The 19627-nt window shown below is 42.1% G+C and overlaps 5 protein-coding genes across 5 annotated transcripts; 3 read left to right on the forward strand and 2 right to left on the reverse strand.

The window, feature by feature from the left end:
• Positions 1-2050: 2050 nt before the first annotated feature.
• EAF02_005829 (uncharacterized protein) lies at positions 2051-2459 on the forward strand (the record flags this gene model as incomplete). Its single annotated transcript, XM_038901877.1, has 2 exons — positions 2051-2107; positions 2205-2459. 2 exons carry the CDS (start codon positions 2051-2053, stop codon positions 2457-2459), a joined length of 312 nt encoding a protein of 103 aa, XP_038758094.1.
• Positions 2460-8707: 6248 nt separating this feature from the next.
• Positions 8708-10210, forward strand: EAF02_005830 (uncharacterized protein; the record flags this gene model as incomplete). Its single annotated transcript, XM_038901878.1, has 4 exons — positions 8708-9316; positions 9370-9456; positions 9522-9939; positions 10002-10210. The coding sequence occupies 4 exons, from the start codon at positions 8708-8710 to the stop codon at positions 10208-10210; spliced, it is 1323 nt and encodes a 440-aa protein (XP_038758095.1).
• A 1306-nt stretch (positions 10211-11516) lies between these two features.
• EAF02_005831 (uncharacterized protein) lies at positions 11517-13421 on the reverse strand (the record flags this gene model as incomplete). The annotated part of the gene is made up of 4 exons (XM_038901879.1): positions 11517-11809; positions 11878-12666; positions 12713-13188; positions 13243-13421. 4 exons carry the CDS (start codon positions 13419-13421, stop codon positions 11517-11519), a joined length of 1737 nt encoding a protein of 578 aa, XP_038758096.1.
• Positions 13422-14206: 785 nt separating this feature from the next.
• EAF02_005832 (uncharacterized protein) lies at positions 14207-15046 on the reverse strand (the record flags this gene model as incomplete). Its single annotated transcript, XM_038901880.1, has 1 exon — positions 14207-15046. The coding sequence occupies one exon, from the start codon at positions 15044-15046 to the stop codon at positions 14207-14209; it is 840 nt and encodes a 279-aa protein (XP_038758097.1).
• Positions 15047-15679: 633 nt separating this feature from the next.
• On the forward strand, positions 15680-19345 carry EAF02_005833 (uncharacterized protein; the record flags this gene model as incomplete). The annotated part of the gene is made up of 5 exons (XM_038901881.1): positions 15680-15775; positions 15879-16046; positions 16109-16789; positions 16837-19137; positions 19196-19345. The coding sequence occupies 5 exons, from the start codon at positions 15680-15682 to the stop codon at positions 19343-19345; spliced, it is 3396 nt and encodes a 1131-aa protein (XP_038758098.1).
• Positions 19346-19627: the final 282 nt, after the last annotated feature.

Here is a 19627-nt window from a genome sequence, read left to right on the forward strand (position 1 = left end):
TTTCCGTGAATGTAAATAGATGTGAAATTGCGTGCGTTTCTGTACTCAGTTTGCACAAAATATTGCTTGGTTTCTGACGTTGATGTTGACCGGTTTTATAAGGTTTTGAGATCGCTGGATGTATAGTTATAGATCAGATGTTCAGAATGTGAGATATTAAGTACCAATCTCGTAGGAGCTGGTCTAGTCACCAATATTTAACCTGCTATGGAGTTGCGGAAGTCGATCGAGTGATGAAGACAATGAGTGCGCCACCATCATGAGAGCTGAGCTGTAGATGTCTGTGTATATAGAGGTGTCGCTCTTGAGGTGTAAGCCGGGTCCGTTTTCTTGTTTGTTTTTGTCTGTATTGAGATTGATACGAACGATTGGGGCTAAAGAAATAGCTGTGGTTACAGACCGCACGTTTCTGGAATCTGCAGTATTGTAATGTATTAGTTTACTATAGTCCGAGGATTTCTCAAGAACTGACTACTATTTGCAGTTTGGTGCTGCTCTGAGCCTTTGAATGAAAGACAGCTCATTTATTTGAGGGGCTCGTATCTTTGCATCTGCCAATACTAAAGTTTTGACACCTTATACATCTAACAATCGACAGAGTTCTCTGCTTTCTCAAACTCCGGCTAGGGCTTGGTGAAGAGTTTGACTTTGATTTACTCTGAGAGACTGTGTTGCTATCGCCGTGGCGTGGTATGGCAATCGAGTTGTTCGGAATAATTAAGCCGTGAGTATTTACGTTTATATTACACGGAATGCGGTATCTAGCATAAAATACTCTAATAGTATATGCAGAAACCACTCTAGATTGAGGAATATGTTAATAGATTCACTTCTGAAGAGTTTTCAACCAAGGACCAGGGTGCTGAAGATAAAAGTATTGAGCAATGTTGTGAAGGCAGGATGACGCAATATATATACAGATGCATTGATCTAATAATAGAACTTTAGGATTCAATACCTAAGTTCATTATTTTCCAAGAACCTCAACATTGTTTGTTGTGTTGTATCAATGAGTCAAGGTTTGTAAGTAGAAAAACATATTTACCCCGTATTTCACTCGGCTATAAGCGAAAACTTGGCAAGCAATGAGTGATACCACAGTTCAACTATTAACAAACAATAACCCATGAACTATTTGCAAAGGGATTTGTTCAATGGTTTGTTTATTGATTATGAGGCGTCAGTTTACTAGAGTTGTTTGATCATGCTTTAAAATTTTCAGATATGAATTTGCGATTTCCAAACAATCAATAAGTCTAGGTCTTAAAGGAAACTTCAAACTTCTTGAACCTGATTGAGATTAATGGCGCATCCTATCAAATCAATAACTCAAATTGGAATTTGATTGATTGGTAAAGCTAGCGTACCACTGAATACCAATTTCAAGGGCTGAAATCTCAGGCATCCGACAATTAAGAAGTACTTTTTATTTCTATTTGGTTTAGCTAGATACGGGATCTTAATGCGAGAAACGATATGGAGAGACTCTTTATCTTCTCTTGTAACTGGCCGACTGATTAAAAAGATGTGAATATGCCTTTATGTTGCTCATCTGAAACTCTAGTGCCGTCCTTAAATGAGTTAGTCAGAGGTACTTTCCGTCATAACCCGACTTTTTCTATATTCAATATGCTAGCCCGAATACTCTGTAAACTGGATGAATTTTATTGGCTACCTAGTACATTTGAAAGCCCCACTTATTTTACAGACATGCAACAGAAGAGATTGAGATGATGGATAGCTCCGGGTACCTGTGTCATGTGCTAGACAGCCCATATGTGAATTTGAAGAGCCAATAAAAGCTTCAGAAAGGTTATCACAACCTCGTGAGGTTTTAGGGAACAAGAGACTGGACAGAAGCTCAGGTATCTGAGGCGGTTAGCGCAGTTATTTTGACCGCTTGGATAGGATCGGTTGAACTTTATGGTAGATAGTCATTAGATTATTGGAAGGTGCCAAAACAACTACAAATATTATCAATCAATTCAAAATCCTCGGAATTGACAAATCAAAGTCAACCTCGCACAGTATTCGCCACTAGCTCATCAAGATGGATCAGTTCCCCACCGGAATCGTGTTGACGCTTCTCATTGTCGGTTGCGCTCTTGTATGTGTATTGTCAAATTTTCTCAGGACAATTTCAAGGGCTCTTGGCAGACTTGGACCATTTAGATTTATATTTATACTAATGATCGGTTGCTTAGTTCCTCCTATACTACATCTGCCAGAAATTTGGAGAGTATCACAACGATCCTCTTGCCCGAGAGGTCTACGACTATGAGATGGGAAGACTTGAAAGACGCGGTGCTAGCTCTGGTGATGGTGACGGCGACAGGGAAGGAGGAACCGCTGCTGCCAGAGATATTGAAAATGCTACTGCTGGCGGAGCTGATGGAGCTCTAGAGGGAGAAGATACTGGAGATATTGGTCTGGCTCGCACCCTGCCGTTGGAGGGATGAGGGGTACTGGCGGAGGCATATTGGTTTGGCTCGCACCCTGCCGCTGGAGGGATGAAGGATAATGGTGTCTTCTGCGCCTGCGGGCAAAGAGACTTGCTTCAATTCACAATCCAGTCTTCCTTCCCACACACAACTTTTTATTATCAGATTTCTATGTGCTTTATGGTGATTTTGAACGGCTAGCGAACAGCAATCGATTGGTAACAAGAGCTATGGATCGACCACAAATAATAAATGGGAAGTCTTCTTTGACCCGTGTCAGATTTTTTGAATGGGCTATTTACTCATTGCTTATACTATTGAGAGTTAGGAATCATACATTGGAGAACAAAGAGTCTGGAAAGCTCTGATAGGACAGTGTGGGCGATTCAAGGAGACTTCGAAAATTAGAAAAGGAGTTCTGCGGACTATCAATGAAACAGGACGAATAACTGTAAAGGACTTGAATTCCAAGCACTGGCATCCTTAGCAGCTTCGGTAAGATGGTATTGAGCTACTACAAGGAGACAATGGTAGCCAATAACTCCCAGTAAACTTTTAGTTGGACAAAGCTAACAATTACAAAGGGTTTAGCCACAAAACAAGTGAAGTCTTATTAGCTTTGATAAGGTGGACTGGGTATCTAAAGGTATTTCAAAGTACAGAATAATATCATGCAGAGGCTTTGTGAAAAGGAGCTAACAATTACAAAGACTCTGCATACAGAAAAAACTATAACCTTAGGAGCTTTGACAAGACAAGATTGAGAACTACGACTTTCTGCTCTCTTAGGCCACATGGACAGGCATCTCATCAAATATGTTCAGCAGAAGCAGAAAACTTCAAAGGCAACAACAAATATGAGAAGCTGTTATCAAAAAATACTGGGGCTGTACCACTCATTGCAAAAAGATTTTTGATGCAACAGTAGTACAAGGATAGAGAAAGTTGAGATAAAAAGGGTACGTTTTTGAAAATAAGAACAAAGCTAAATTATATCCACTCGAAAGTTCCTTGCACTGGATACATACATTTTCAAGAATGTTAACAAGATTTTTGAAGTTAGGGTCGAGAGGGTGTTGCAAGTTGATGATAAATTGTTGAAAAGTGGTGGATTTGATCATGTCTCTCGTCGAATGTGGTTGGAGTTGGAACTGCTAGATGTGCAAAATAAGAAAGATTTTTACACTCTGCGACCAAATTCAGACATTGGCACAGATATACCCCTTAATGATAGAGAAGGATGATAGAAATGAAGGAATCGCGTGGTTGTTGGTGTATATAGATCCATTGATTGATACAAGAACAATGGATTGTGAGATTGTGTTGTCAGACGCAGATTTGTGTGTATTTTCTCATGTTATATTAGCAGCATTTACGTAGTTAAATCTAGAGTGATAGGATTAAGAGCTCATTTGAAGCCTGGATTCTCAATCCCGGGAGTAATTGCTCTTGATACTTGGCCTACTGTACGCATTCCTCATTTCATCTTTGTCCTGTGGACCTGCTTGCTATTATTCAGGGATTAAATGTTGATAAACCTCAGCTTTACAATCCTAAGATTGTCCATGGCTGATGCATTCCCCACGTAATTTCACTTTTATCAAGGCCCGATGCAATGATAATGAGCCCGTCATGAGCAGACTCGGTCATGTCATTGGAGTCTCCAGTAACTTCCATCTCTTGAGACCTCAAGCCGCTGCTGAGATTCCTGTGCCATTGTGATGAATTATGCACCCATGATCTATAAATCCTTGAAACTTTGGGAGTAAAGAGGATTCTTATGGTTAGGAGATCCTCCTGTCCAGAACACCGAAGAAGAAAGTCGTGGATAATTACGATCGGTATCTAGGTTAGTTGCTGGTGGATATCATGTTCTTAACTGCAAATGCATAACTCAAAGGCATTTCCCGGAAAATTTGATTCCCATTTCATAGCAAGAAGATGTAAATTGCCCATGTGAGAATCAGCCCATACTCGAAATAGAGCATTCCTCATTGGGAAGGTAGCTAAGAGATGGCGTCAGAGCGTCTTCGCTTCTTCAATCCTTCAGCTGTCCTTACCTATTCAACATCAACACCAACCAAAGATTGGTCTCTTTTCCATTTCCATCGTGGTTTCAATTGAAACCACATGATTGACGTTGCATGTCTATTTTCTGGGACGGCATGGATGGTAATACCCGAGACATGCAATCAGCCACCTCAATTGTTTGCGCATGTAACCCTGCAAATCGCCATCCAGGGTTGCACAGACTCGCTCGGGAACCCCCCATCATCATGCATACATACTTCACTACCTACAAGAATCCGCTAACTGGCATACTTCATAGTTTTCGAAGATTTCCAATCGATATGGCCATTTACGATAGAACCCCTGCGACTACATGAATCAAAGTATCGGCGATACGGATTTCTTCCTCCAGTTCTTCGATTGTGCCGCTGAGAACGAAAATTCTTCCCCTCGTCTATAAGTGTGTCGCAGATAGGTATATACATGGCAGTTGGATAGGTAACTCTCAATAGGCAACAGGCAATTGGCTCAGCTATATCACTCTCGGAGTTTCTAGCAAAAATACTACAAGGCTGCCTCGAATGCCAATTACAAAAGTCGGACTTTAGTCTGGACCTGCCCTACAGGCCTGCAAAGCACCATGCTTCATATTCTACTATCAACAGCAATACCTCAGAGCAAGCACCAGTCTTCAGTACATAGCTAAATGGTCACTTTTCCAATCAACTCTCAACTTAACAGCGCTTCAGCACCATGCCCACTTTCTCAATGTCTTCAAGATTGATACAAAAGAACAGTCCTATGGCGCCATCACATCCGCAAATATTTACGTGCGCCCCTTGATAAGAAATTACAGCAAAGCCCCGACTTGATCTGAGAATCAGAGTTGGTCATGAAGCCTTGACATCAACTATCTGCCGCAAAACCGTACTTCATGAAGTTCGAGAACTAGATTGGTGCCGACACTCCATCGGTGTAGAAACCCGAACGTTCTCATTGCCTCTAATATCATTAAAATCCTCTAAAATTCTGAGGTCCATCCAAAGTTCCACGAGACAATAAAGCAATTCCGGCAATCTCCGATCTTCTGCTCAACATTCCACGTGGTAACAGACAACGATCGTGTCATAATACTATACGCCCCTCCCCCTCTTCTGCCCCTCTTGGTTGGACGAGATTTTTGGTTTGTATTGGAATGACTGTCTGACAGCGCACTATTATGGATAATGGTACTTTCAGCAACTTGCACTCCTGTGTCCAGCTGATGACACCCGATGAGCACTTTGTACCTTGCGCTTTATATACCACGGCAATGAATCATAGCTGGACGAGGCTATTCTTCAACATACGGTGATTTTTTATGACATGGAAGCTCTGGAGTATATATAATCCAGCGTCCTGTGATCGGAAAGCAGTTTGGTCCAGAGACTCATCAGTAGAACCACAGAACGACTTCATCAAGTGAATAACACTGAAGTCCCAAAGCGTCCTCCTCATCATATAGCAAGTCGAGGGTCTTCCTCTTATTCCTGCACTTGGAGAAGCAACCACAGCCTGATTATCTCGCACTAACCAGCGACAAGCTTTTTCTGACAAAGTCAAGTAGACCGCTGCTTCAGGCCTGTCTACGAGAAGTTTTCGCATGTCTTGAACCATCATAGTTTGTGACAGAAATTGACAACTAGCCTGTTCATAGATGATGAACGAAGATCGCAGGGAGACATGAAAAATTGGACGCTTTCTCAGAAATCGGTCCCGACATGTGTACTGGATATACGTTTCTTGTGTTCTAGTAAAGATCAGCAGCGGCTTTAGATTCTGGTTCGCGGGTTGATGACACTGTCGGCGCGAGCATGATTAGAAACCCACCAATCCCAAGACCTCATGAGATTTAGTTTTTGGCAACCGCCATATCTCCCCTGACATTCGAAAGCTTTTCGTCAACAGTTCTATCAAGTGCTTCTCGGTGTGTACTGCCTCTTCACAGGACACAGGCCTTTTTATCTTGACAAGAATATTGTACCTTGGGCCATATGAACCTAAACTGCAGTCACAGAACGGAAAGAAGAATCTTCTCCTGCTTCTCTAAGAATCTTTACATTTCACATCGAAAGCCGCGTAAAAGTAACCAAGAAGGTTTTTAGCGGATAAGATCATCTTAGATCCGAGTGGTTCTGAACTCAACATCATTGCAATTCTCCTTTGCTGTTTAAAATTGTTGTATCCCATGCATTTCAGAAGTATGCCAAAGTTTGAGTTGAGATACTATTGCTGCATTAAGCTCAGCTCAGCCTCAAATAATACCATTCAAAGCCACATAGACAGAAGACATCCATGTAACAAAAGTTCTTGTGTTGGTGATGATTCATGGCCTAGTGGCTCTTAAAGGCGTCTTGTTTCTTTTACTATGTCCAAGTACACATAGATTGACCTTTGTAGCCTTGATAAGATATATCGAGGCGCGCATATTTTTGGATCTTGTTCTTTTTTTGCCACAGAAAATCCTTTGGAGTCTAACCCCAATAACATAGACATGGCAACAAGATGATAGTCATTCGGCTTTCAGGGATTAATATCTTTTTTTTGCAAAACCCCTATTCACAAATCCAACCACAGATGATCAACAAGAGGAAAGTGGCTATATCGAGCCTGTGGGCTGGAGATTCGGATCGAAAATTCACCAAGTGCCCATATACAAACATCAGCAGAGTTGAAACATTGGAGAATCTAGTGTTTGAGCTTCTCGTGGTAGCAGTTGCATGAATCACCGAGTTTTCGCTTCTAAAGATGCTAGTTGTAAACCACAGCTATGATGACCTCAAAGAGGTATGCGACACATATTTTGGACCATAAAAAGTACACCTGCTCAATTACATATGTTTATGGAGTACGAAGGCGCAAGCATATGCAGAAAGTTTTTCTAACCGACCACATTCAATTATGACATGTAATCGCAGGAATTCAATATCTTTATAGAATTTCAAGCCTGAAAGAGATATACCCCAAAATGGCGTTCTAAACATGAATTCACAGATAAGACGTTGCTACAAAAAGGTCACTCTATAGGATTATCATCTATAAAGATTAACTTGGACCATCTCAATTTGGTAGGACCGGAATGCTCCTTCGCAGAGTGGAGGTTGAGGAAGACCTCGGCCCCTCATGTGATAAATTCCAAATTCACTCGAAGTATTTGCTGCTGGGTCCTTGCAGTAACAAGAAATATGTGCTAAGCCCTAATTTCAGTCAATTTTTAAAGTGCTTACACCTGAGTTGATTTTGGCCTTGGCTACTTCTTATCTCGACCTTACAACTACCTCCAGATGAAATAACTCAGTACTTTCAACACGCTACTTCCTTTTCTGAACTTTCCTGTCTTCTTCTATCATAGATAGAGCTTCCTAAAAGCAAATTGCCTTAACTTCTTCCCCCTTTTCCTGTACAAATTTTATTGCGTTTTGATTGCTGTGGTTACATCCTCAAATTGTAACTGTCTCAAATTCGCAACCCAGATCGCAACCTACAAACCAGAAACCTCAACATACCTTTTTGCATTCAAACAATAGACCTGTTGATTTACAGGTTCAACCCGATAGCTCAACAGTTCTATCACATCATTTGTACGTATATCGATACTCCTCACCTTATTAATTTTGGTATGTCTGCCATGGCATCACATTGCGCTCCTTGTCAATGATATCAACAAACATCAAACTTAAAAACTCTTGAATCATTTTCTTTTGGGAGAAATTAATCAAAGCAGTGTGTGCGTTTGCTGCAGAGCACCAGTTTCTGTTTCTAGCAACTTCTTCCTCCACAAGTATCCTTGGTCATCAACTTACAATTACATAGGTCTTCAAGTGATCTTTCAAAATCCTTGGAAGTAAGGTAAGCTATCTAATTTCTCATCGTTGTCCCTGCAGCTTGCCCCTGTTTTTAACAGAAGAATTGTGGCCTGTGGCTTACCGCAAACAAGTGCAGCTATCCGCAGGCTTCCAACCTTATTTGGAAGAGCAAACGGAGAAGTTTCATCAGAAGCTTTCATCAAAGCTCTAGAAGAATCCTTATTAGAGGTCTGTTCCAAGAATCATTCTTTATCCTTGTTATTATTCTTAAGAGTGTTGACTAATTCGATTAATCATTTCCAGGATCTCCAACAATCTCAATTCAATACTTTGCGAATATACACCGTTCGTACCTTTAGTTTTCAAATCCTCTTCATACTCTGATACTTCAACCTCTATCAAATATTCAACATGTCAACTCAAGTCAAAATATGTTCTAAAACCAAACTTTCCAGCTCTCCTGAGTCTTCTCACGAGAGTTGTGACGCAGTTGATGCGATCGACACAGAAATGATTTCACCGCTAACCTCGATCGATAATGATAGTACCCGTAGTCTTACTCCAGACAAGATGGATCCTTTTCATTCAGCTCGCGAGCGTGAGGAACGTATCCGTAGAAACGGAACAGTGCCCAGCCAAATCCCTATTCAGAACATGGGTATGAACAACATGAACAACAACGGCAACATGAGCAACATGAACAACAACGGCAACAGCAACGGCAACGGCTGGCGCCGCCCTTCTGTCTGCGACCCGGCCTACACAGGTCAAGAAGGTTTCACTCCGCTGACCATGGTTCGCCCTGGTCCTGTCTATCCTCTTCCTGAACAAATCAGCTCTGCATTTGCTTATGGCATTCGCCGAGCCGATGGCTCTTACACAAGACTTCTTCCAGCTGATGAGCTTCCCGCTCTTAATGGCATTCCTCGTCACCAAGGTCCAGAAGGACTCATCATTGTTCCAGAACTTCAGCATGGTTCACCAAAGCCAGAGTTTGCTACTCTTATGATTCCGAATAAGGTACGTTGAGAGCATTTTGTTTCAGGTGATATGCTGACATAAGTTGTTTTAAGGTCGTAGCAAAGCTTCCACCGCTTGGCCCACCAATGTTTGGAGTCAATCAGCAAGGTGGTTTCCGTCGACCAGGAGATCAAACTCAGGTAAGAGAATATCTTGATTCCAGATATACCTTTAATGGAAAATATGTACTAACTTCCCTCTCAAGTTGGCGATCGACTCTATCGTTGCCTCAGCTGTTAATCCCCCTGCGAGTGCTTCTCCAGCAAACAATGCCATGATCCCGATGGGTGGTCCATTTCGCCGAGAAAAGATCTACTGTGATAAGTGGGTTCATGAAGGCACTTGCGCTTTCACCCAAGTTGGATGTAAATACAAGCACGAAATGCCGATGGATAAGGCCACGCAAGTTTCTCTTGGTCTCAACCATGGAGTTCCAAACTGGTATCGTCGTCAACATGGTCTTTCTGTCTCTCCACAAACTGGAACAAATGTTCAAATTGAAGCACCTTGTGCAACTCCAACTCCAACTGGTGGAACATCCCGTACGTCTCAATCTTGGCGTCGCAAAGAAGGCACGTCTTTCTCTCTCCCGACCTCAGCTCAAGGTGTTGCAAATGGTCGTGGTATGTCTCTTTTGGTATCTCATACTTTTCATGATTAACAGGAACTAATCTTATCATTGCAGATCGTCGTAGCTCTGGTGGCTCATTCGGTCCCATCGGTCCTCCCCACACACGTCGTCTCACAAACTCGTCCTCTGGTGATTCAATGAATAGAAATCATCTTTCTGTCCCAGAGAATGACAATGAGCATGATAACGACACCAATATGCAGTGGAATGGTAGAGCTCGTGGCTATACTAACGGCAACGATCAAAACCGACGTCAACAATAAGTTGACTTGCCAAAACTTACTCTCCAACGATATAGATATCTATCTCAGCATCTTCTGCTCAAAATTCCTACTTCTATATCTCACTTTCCTCGACGTCGGTTCTTTGGGCTATACCTCTTTCTCACTAAATACGATTTGGCTGATCATGGTTTCAAATTCAGGTCAATGGCTTCACCAACTAGATGAAGTGCTGATTGTGATAGATGGACTCGGAGACCTGGGATAAACAAAACTTCTTACTTGCTACTATATCTGGGGTTATAACATTTGGTTTCACTTTTCTTTGTGGTATTTTCATTTTCTTTGGCTACAAAAAATTGCTTAGTATTTCATCATAACAGCATGGTCTTCATATTCGTTTCTACATTCGGGTTTTGCATTTTCACAAATGGCTATGAAGACATTATATGCCCTGGTGGTGTGTAATGAAATGAATGAATGGGTAAGCAGGCTGGTGGGTTGAAGAATTTGCATGATTGAATGAATGGGAAGGATGATATGGGAATTATGATGACAACGATTGGGAAGGATTTTTTATGGTAAACATATCAGATAAGGGTCATGAAAAGCGTCTATAAGTCAATGGGATGATGGATGATATGGGTCGACGACAACAACATTTTGGGCACGCAGCTTATTCTGCACCGGATGCCTACTGGATAGTACCCCAATTTCTTTGCAATTACCTGCTTTGCGTTGATGAATGTGATCTTTGCTCCCTGTGAGATGTTTTTGGCCGTGTGATGTAGTACATATGATAATCCATTATAAGAGACCTTAAAGCCGTGCTGGCTGTCCTCTTTTTCTAGTAGGGCTATTGTTCTGAAGTTTTCAGTATAGATATACTCATTCAAACTAACATTGCTTGACCCCATACCCATTAGAGATGAGGACCTGCATGAAGGCTAGAGCTTGCATCGGATATGGATTGAAGGATACAAACTATGGGCTTTGGGTAGTGTGCGGAAGATCTGAGGGTTGGTTTGGCTAGTAATGACTGCAAGTTTAGGTAATATTTCTACGGGTTCTCTTGGTTGCTTGGTCCATGTTGAGGAGGGATGTGGTCAAATGATTCTTCTGAGCACTCTGTTGATGAAACTCTGAAAGTTCCTTGCTCCCCTTCAGAGGATAAGTTCAATACACAGAGCAAGTGAGACATCAAGTTCAAAGATTAAAAATATTATTATTTTGCATATCAATCATAACGTGGTAGCGACAGTATTACTTAAAAGCAAAACGCCAAACGAACTCCAATGACAAATCTCCTCGACTAATTTTCCACACCGAAACAGCAAGAAAACTCGTCTCACAATTTTCCTAACCTCTTAACCCATGGTCCCCGGTTCGTCCACTCTTCCTCCCCATCTCCTATTTCTCCAACCATTCTATGACCACTACTCCCCTCCTCACCCCTCTTAAAAATAACAATCGCCGTATTCGGGTTTTGACATAACCCCTGAAGCGAAAGACATTTGTTAGTAGAACAGCACGTTCTCATGCAGGCGGAACCGATGCCGCAATCGGAGTCGATGGTGCAGGAGGAGAGGGCTGCGCAGGGGGTATCGGCCATGCAGTAGCCTGTGCCGTTTACGGTTGGTTCTATGAAAAGATACTTGTTAGTGGTTTACATAATTGGAAATAGCTTGGGGGAGAAGAGGGAGACATACGACATAAGCAGGTGTTGTTTGATGAACAATATTGATTTTGACGGCAAGCGGATGGGGCGTTGCATGTAGCTATAAGGGGAGAGACAGGGGATCGAGGGATGGGAGATGAGGATGGGGTAGGGAGAGAAGTAGAGGTAAGAGAGCTGTTTGTAACGAGTTGAGATGTGATGGTGGAGAATGTGGATGAAAGGGATATCAAAGAGGTTATTGAAGATGATAGTATTGATGCTAAACTGGAAGATGTAGCCGAAGAGGAAATGATAGATAAAGTGGTAGGAGTCAATGAAGATAAGGATGGAGAGGTAGAGATCGTTCCCGAGATCAAATTCGAAGAGGATGTTGAGAATTCTGTGCTAGTTGATGATAAAGGTGTAGTATAGGATGTGTTCAGGCTGGAAACTAAAGAATTTGAAGATGAAATAGTCGAAAATGTTGGTGACAATACAACGGAAGAGGAAAGGAAGCTTCCTGTGCTTGAGGTAAGAGAGTGTGATGAGGAAGTCGTTGATGTACTTTGGGATGAAGTCGAGTCTGAACCAAATGTAGTAGAGAGTGAGTGCAGGGTGACTGTCGCCTGCGAAGAAGATCCCGATGATAGACTGCCAGCACTAAATGCAAGACTGGATGAAAAAGCACTGGGAGCAATTGTAATAGTAGATGTCGACACTTCAGTATTTAGAGTGGTAGTGGCTGATAGAGTCGATGATAAATTGATCAATGTTCCGGATGATTGAGCGGAAGAAATTGTTTCGAATGACAAGCTGCTAGATGAAAGAGAGGATGTAATAACTGAACACTTTAGCGCAATGATGAAACAGCAGATGAGAATACATACCATTCACAGAAGTTGAGTCAACCCCTACAGTTGAGCTCGAGCTCAAGCTACTGCTAGATGTTGGTCCTTGAACATAACTGGAAGAAACCACACTGATGGTTTCCACAACATTCGAACCAAATGCAGAGATCGAACCCTCAAACGAGGTTCCTGGTAAGTTCACAGTAGTGTACTCCGTTATATACGAAGTAGAAGCTGTGATGGTGATAGTAGCTATCGCCACGCTTAAGTGACTTCGACATGCTTCAACGTATGCACTATAATTCGGACAAGCACTCGTCGCATATGGCGGGATAGTTTCTGTAGTCGTGCTTATGGTTGCTTCTAGCGTGGTTGTAAGTGTAATGGCGTCTCCAGTGACAGTGACTATAACGACGTCTCGTGGTTTCACGTCTCTGGCGGTCACGTACACTATATTTGTGCTGGCTTCCGTATAGGTGATTTCGTTAAGAACCACTGTAGTGATTGTGACCAAGCTTGTTTAATCATTAGTATTGGATATACTCAATTGAATGATGGATTGGAAGTACCCAGAAGCTATGTATGACGGTGTAACAGTAGTTCGCATGTAATTAGAGCAATCCAATTCTCGTACATCTCTTGCGACATGATCATGAGAGCCACCAACTATATAGCCACAGGCATCGGAGCCCTGCCACCGATGTGCATTTGATGAACCAAGGAGGAGGAGGGTAGTCAATAACTTCATAGTAGAGACGCTGGTGGAAGTATTGTATGGATAATCGCTCTTTAGCAACACTCGAGAAACATCACATATATAGCAAAAGGATTGGGAATTGATGGGCTACTTATTCACAGATGGAAGGTTAGTCGCGTTGCTCCAGAAATCCTCTCCGTGGCATGGTATGCGTCTTGGAAATTATGTCGCTCCGACGTTTATGACGATCGTTGCGGAATAATGTAGACGTGGATACGTGAAGAATGCTGTAGTAGGCGCAACGATCATTGTAATATTGGATTTCTGGACAATATTGAATATTTCAGTCGCTTGTACAAAACTGGAGAATTGCTAAAACATGATGATTGGAATCTCAAATTTATCATTCGATGGAAAGGAGGGAGGTATTTTTTCGACACTGATCGAGATACTGCCAATGTTTCATCGTATCGCAATTTGAAATCCGGAAAATTCTCTAAAATTAAAAAACTTGAAAACTAACGATGGGTATTTAACTTGATGATTAAAGAAAGAAACATAGTCTATACATAGAGACCCTTAATTGCCCCCATGGACAGGTAAATTCGCTGTCTAATTGACGCCTTCCAATGCACGGTCTTCTGTTCCCCTACTCCATTACCCCCATTTAAATGCTGCTTAGGAACAAAGTTCCCGAACTTGTGTAGGCATGTTATCGTCAAGGTCGTTACAAATCGTCCATAATCCACCAAATGTAAAGATGTGGTTTAGTACCCTCCATAGAAGGTATAATACATCGCTATGTACACTCTGCATGCAGGGAAGGCGGTGGCCGTTCATACGAATCTTCCCCTCTTTCCGCCCCCACCGAAAGAATCGTCTCCATGGCCTAAATTTCCTAAATCAAAGAAATCCCCGAAGTTTATTTTCCTCTTTTGACCAGCTCCTCTGTTTATCTGTGTCGTCGAAGATCTAGAGTTTAATCGAGACGAATGATTGCTGTGTCTTGCGTTGGTTCGTGAGGGCCGAGTAAGGGAAATACCCGCTGACTGATTACCAAAATTATCATGGGGTTGAGGGCGATTCTTATCTGATAAATCTAAATCTGACAATAAAATATCGGGATCTTGTGGATATTGCTGCGAAGATCGGAAAGTGAATGTGCCTTGTGGAAGCGCTGTAATCGTTGGAGGTTCTGGGTCGGGCAGAACAACGGCCGCAGGTGCAGGCACTGTTTCTGCGCTCATTGGAGAAGCAGTTCTTGTTGGTTTAGGAGTTGATGCCGAAATGTGACTTGAACTTTGCGATCTTTGAATTACTGGTGATGATCCCCTATCTCCTTTTTCAAGAACCTCGTCGTCGCTGTCGTTGTGTGATGCTGTGTCCCGACCATCTAATCTCTCAGTCGCCCATCTTCGAATCCTCCAACCCTCGCCATCGCTCAGCCCAATATCTTCTTTATCGAGGAAACTTAAGAGTTCATCCAGTGCATCTTGATAACCTTCAGCCCTAGCTCTTCCTTGATCTGCAGCGGCAGTTTTATAGAGATTGGTGACGGATAAAGCGGCAGCTTTGAATTGTGCGATAAGAACTTGTTGCGGAGGGTCGCTGTTCAATTGTTTTGAAGGTGATTTGCCCCCTGGAAGGGAGGTATTCAAAGATCTCATGGAGTCCATGATTGTTGTTGAAAATGAGTTTGTACTGAGTTCTGTAACAAAGGTGGAAATTAGTCAGATGATGGGTTCCACGGGTAGACGCAGGATTATGAATGTAATGACCCTTGATTTTAGCCTAGCAACATACCTTTTCGTGGTGAAGGAATCGCAAAAATCCGATCAAATGAAATAATCTCAAACAACTCTCGTATTCAAGCTCAATGAAGAAGAAGAGCTCGGAATATAAATATGACTCCTTTAATGAGGATTCGAACAGTTTCTGTACTGTGGAGTGGAGGAAGTTCTGGTTGATTTTTGAAGAGACAAAGAGCAATGACTTTTTCTCGGCCCGTGCTCTATGAACCACGGCGTGGCAGTTAATCCGTATTCCGTGATCAGTACCGCGTTCATTCACGCCTGTGCTGTAGATTCTACTCAATGAACGCGAAATTCCACTTCAGGTCAATTTCTTAATTTCTGCATCTCAATCTCAACCTCAATCAACAAACAGTATTGCTCTTTTGATTTCAAGAAACCATTCATCATCAAAACTCCTTATACCTTTCCATCTAGTGAAGCACTTCTCCTTCTCGGCGCATAAGTGATACACTTCTTACCATTAAGTGCCCTAGAAAGGGTTGAAGTTATATCAAGATGGCGCCAACACGTTCTTCACGCAATAGTGGCGTCGATACAGATATGTCCATGGCAGATGTCTCTGAAGTCAAAGAACAACATGCTGACCCTATGGTATGTTTCGTTTTGATCTAAAATACATTTACTCTAAAAGCTGTCGAGGCTTTATTTCCACGTACATCGACCTGAAGTGATGATATACTAACTGGCGCATTAGGATGTCGATGAAACCCCAGATTTTACAGAAGATTCTGATACCAATCCAAATACAACAGAGAGCAGCGTTCATGGTGATGCAGGAGATGGACGTAAACGAAGATCAGAAGCTACTCAATTGCGTCGGAGCGTTTTTGGCAAGAAACATGATCGTCTTGGTGAATCCAAGGTATTTTTACCGGCTTTTACTGATCTTCAAGAGTAACAGCTGATTGATCCTCCCTATTATAGGAAGACGACTCCATTCGACGTTTCCGATATCTTCTTGGCCTGACAGATTTATTCAGGCATTTCATTGAAACAAACCCAAATCCACGAATCCAGGAAATTATGCACGAGATTGATCGCCAGAATGAAGAAGCTGAACAAAAGAAGAAGAGTGCGGATAGAAAAGGAGGTGCAGCCAACGAGAGACGCCGCAGAACAGAAGCAGAAGAAGATGCAGAGCTCTTAAAAGATGAAAAGGCTGGAGGGTCTGCGGAGACTGTATTTCGCGAATCGCCAGGCTTTATTCAAGGACAAATGAGAGATTACCAAGTTGCCGGATTGAATTGGCTGGTTTCTCTCCATGAGAATGGTATTTCGGGAATCCTTGCAGATGAGATGGGTCTTGGAAAGACCTTACAGACAATCTCATTTTTAGGTTATTTGAGGCATATTATGGATATTACTGGTCCTCATCTCATTGTTGTCCCGAAATCTACGCTTGACAATTGGAAGAGAGAGTTTATAAGGTGGACGCCAGAGGTCAATGTTTTGGTACTCCAAGGAGCCAAGGAGGAGCGTAATAATTTGATCAACGAGCGACTTATCGATGAAAAGTTCGATGTTTGTATCACGAGTTACGAAATGATTCTTCGAGAGAAATCTCACTTGAAGAAATTTGCGTGGGAATACATCATTATTGATGAGGTAGGACTGTTTATTCCATAAAAGTGATCCCTGGCTAACTAAACTAGGCCCATCGTATCAAAAACGAAGAGTCCTCCCTTGCTCAAGTCATTCGTTTATTTAATTCAAGAAATCGACTTTTGATCACCGGTACTCCATTGCAAAACAATTTACATGAGCTTTGGGCCCTTCTCAACTTTTTGCTTCCAGATGTTTTCGGTGATGCCGAGGCATTTGATCAATGGTTTTCTGGCCAACAAGAAGATCAAGATACCGTTGTCCAGCAATTACATCGCGTATTGCGCCCTTTCTTACTTCGTCGTGTCAAGGCGGATGTCGAAAAGAGTTTATTGCCCAAAAAGGAGGTTAATTTGTACATTGGCATGTCCGACATGCAAGTCAAATGGTACAAAAAGATTCTTGAGAAGGATATCGACGCAGTCAATGGTGCGGGTGGAAAACGTGAATCCAAGACACGACTTTTAAACATTGTCATGCAACTTCGGAAATGTTGCAACCATCCATATCTTTTTGAGGGTGCTGAACCCGGACCACCTTACACTACCGATGAGCATTTGGTCTTCAACGCTGGAAAGATGGTCATGTTAGACAAACTTCTTACTCGTATGAAGAAAGCTGGAAGTCGAGTCCTAATCTTCTCTCAGATGAGCAGACTTTTAGACATCCTTGAAGATTACTGTGTTTTCCGTGAATACAAGTATTGTCGAATTGATGGTGGTACAGCACACGAGGATCGTATCCAAGCAATTGATGATTACAACAAGCCAGGCAGCGAAAAATTTGTCTTCCTTTTAACTACCAGAGCTGGTGGTCTTGGTATCAATTTGACCAGTGCTGATATTGTTGTCCTCTACGACAGCGATTGGAACCCTCAAGCAGATTTGCAGGCTATGGATCGAGCACATCGTATTGGACAAACAAAACAAGTTGTTGTTTATCGATTCGTCACTGAGAATGCCATTGAAGAAAAGGTTCTAGAACGTGCTGCACAGAAATTACGTCTAGATCAACTCGTTATTCAACAAGGTCGTGCCCAGATTGCTGCTAAGGCAGCCGCTAATAAGGATGATCTGTTGAACATGATTCAGCATGGAGCCGAAAAGGTTTTCGCGACTACTGGACCAACAGGCACTCTTGCAGAAAAGGGTGCAGACCTTGACGATGATGACATTGATGAAATTTTGAAGCATGGTGAGAAGCGTACTGCAGAACTCAATGCCCGTTACGAGAAACTTGGTATCGATGACCTTCAGAACTTCACGTCAGAATCCGCTTATCAATGGGATGGTAAAGACTTCAGTAATCAAAAGAAAGACATTGGTATGACTTGGATTAATCCCGCCAAGCGTGAACGCAAGGAACAATCTTATTCCATGGACAAATACTACAAGCAAGCTTTGTCTACTGGCGGTCGCGTTGCCGATCCAAAACCTAAAGCACCCAAAGCGCCTAAACAAGTCACAGTTCATGACTATCAATTCTTTCCACCAACTCTACGAGATTTACAAGATCGTGAGACTGCGTTTCATCGTAAAGAAATCGGTTACAAAGTTCCTCTTGCAGATGGTACAGATGAAGATCTCTCGGATCGTGAGGCTGAACGTAATTTGGAGCAATTGGAGATTGACAATGCTACTCCTCTTACTGAAGAAGAGCAAGAAGAGAAGCAACTCCTATCTCAACAAGGTTTCGCTGACTGGAATCGTCGAGACTTTCAACAATTCATTAACGGTTCTGCAAAATATGGCCGTAAAGATTACAATATGATTGCTGAAGAAGTGGACAGCAAGGGACCGGAGGATATCAAAGCTTACGCTAAGATCTTCTGGCAACGATATACCGAAATCGCTGATTATGCTAAACACATCGGTCAGATTGAAGCTGGTGAGGAGAAAACAAGAAAGATGGATCACCAAAGAAAAATGTTGCGCAAGAAAATGCAACAATACCGAGTACCATTACAACAACTCAAGATCAACTACTCAGTATCAACTACAAACAAAAAGGTCTATACTGAGGAGGAAGATCGTTTCTTGCTTGTTCTTCTAGACAAGTACGGAGTTGATAGTGATGGTATCCATGAAAAAATCCGTGATGATATTCGTGAGAGTCCTCTTTTCCGATTTGATTGGTTCTTCTTGAGCAGAACCCCAATTGAGATTAGCAGAAGATGTACAACACTTTTGACAACAGTTGCTAGAGAATTTGATGAACCGGCTGCAGCTAAACCTGCAGCAAATGGTACTGCAAATGGCAAAGCCAAGAGAGAACCTGAAGATGATGAAAATGATGAGGATAGCGTTTTGGGAATGGCTCCTGCCAAAAAGAAGTCGAAGAATGGTGTTAAGGTACGATTATCTATTTTACCGAAGCAAACTTGTACATGATTACTAACTATTCTTTCAGAACAAAGCACTGGATAATGTCAAGTCTACTGCTGGGAGTAAAGCAGCTTCAGCAACTCCATCTTCAAGAGCTTCAAGCGTTGCTTCAAATGCTTCCAGTCCAGCACCAGCTTCGGTTTCGAAGAGCAAGTCTAAGGGTAGAAAGAGATGAAGATGCAGATGAGGACGAAGAAATCGAGTCAAAATAGCTCGGTGTGTTACTATTACGAAAAGGAACTTGTCATGTGTATTCATTTAGAAGGCATGGCTTTGGGTAGGGCGTTATGAGGATTAATTGCTATGCGCTTCGTCATCATAGAGGTCAAGAATGCGTAGTTTTAGATGGATATGTTTACATCATGATATGTAGACAAGTTGTGAATGATTGAATTCCACAAGAATTACAAAATATACTGTTATAAAATACCACAATTTTTTATCTTTTTCTTTATTA

This window comes from Botrytis sinoallii, assembly GCF_014898435.1.
Source record: "Botrytis sinoallii strain Bc 23 chromosome Unknown BSIN_009, whole genome shotgun sequence".
NCBI lineage: Eukaryota > Fungi > Ascomycota > Leotiomycetes > Helotiales > Sclerotiniaceae > Botrytis > Botrytis sinoallii.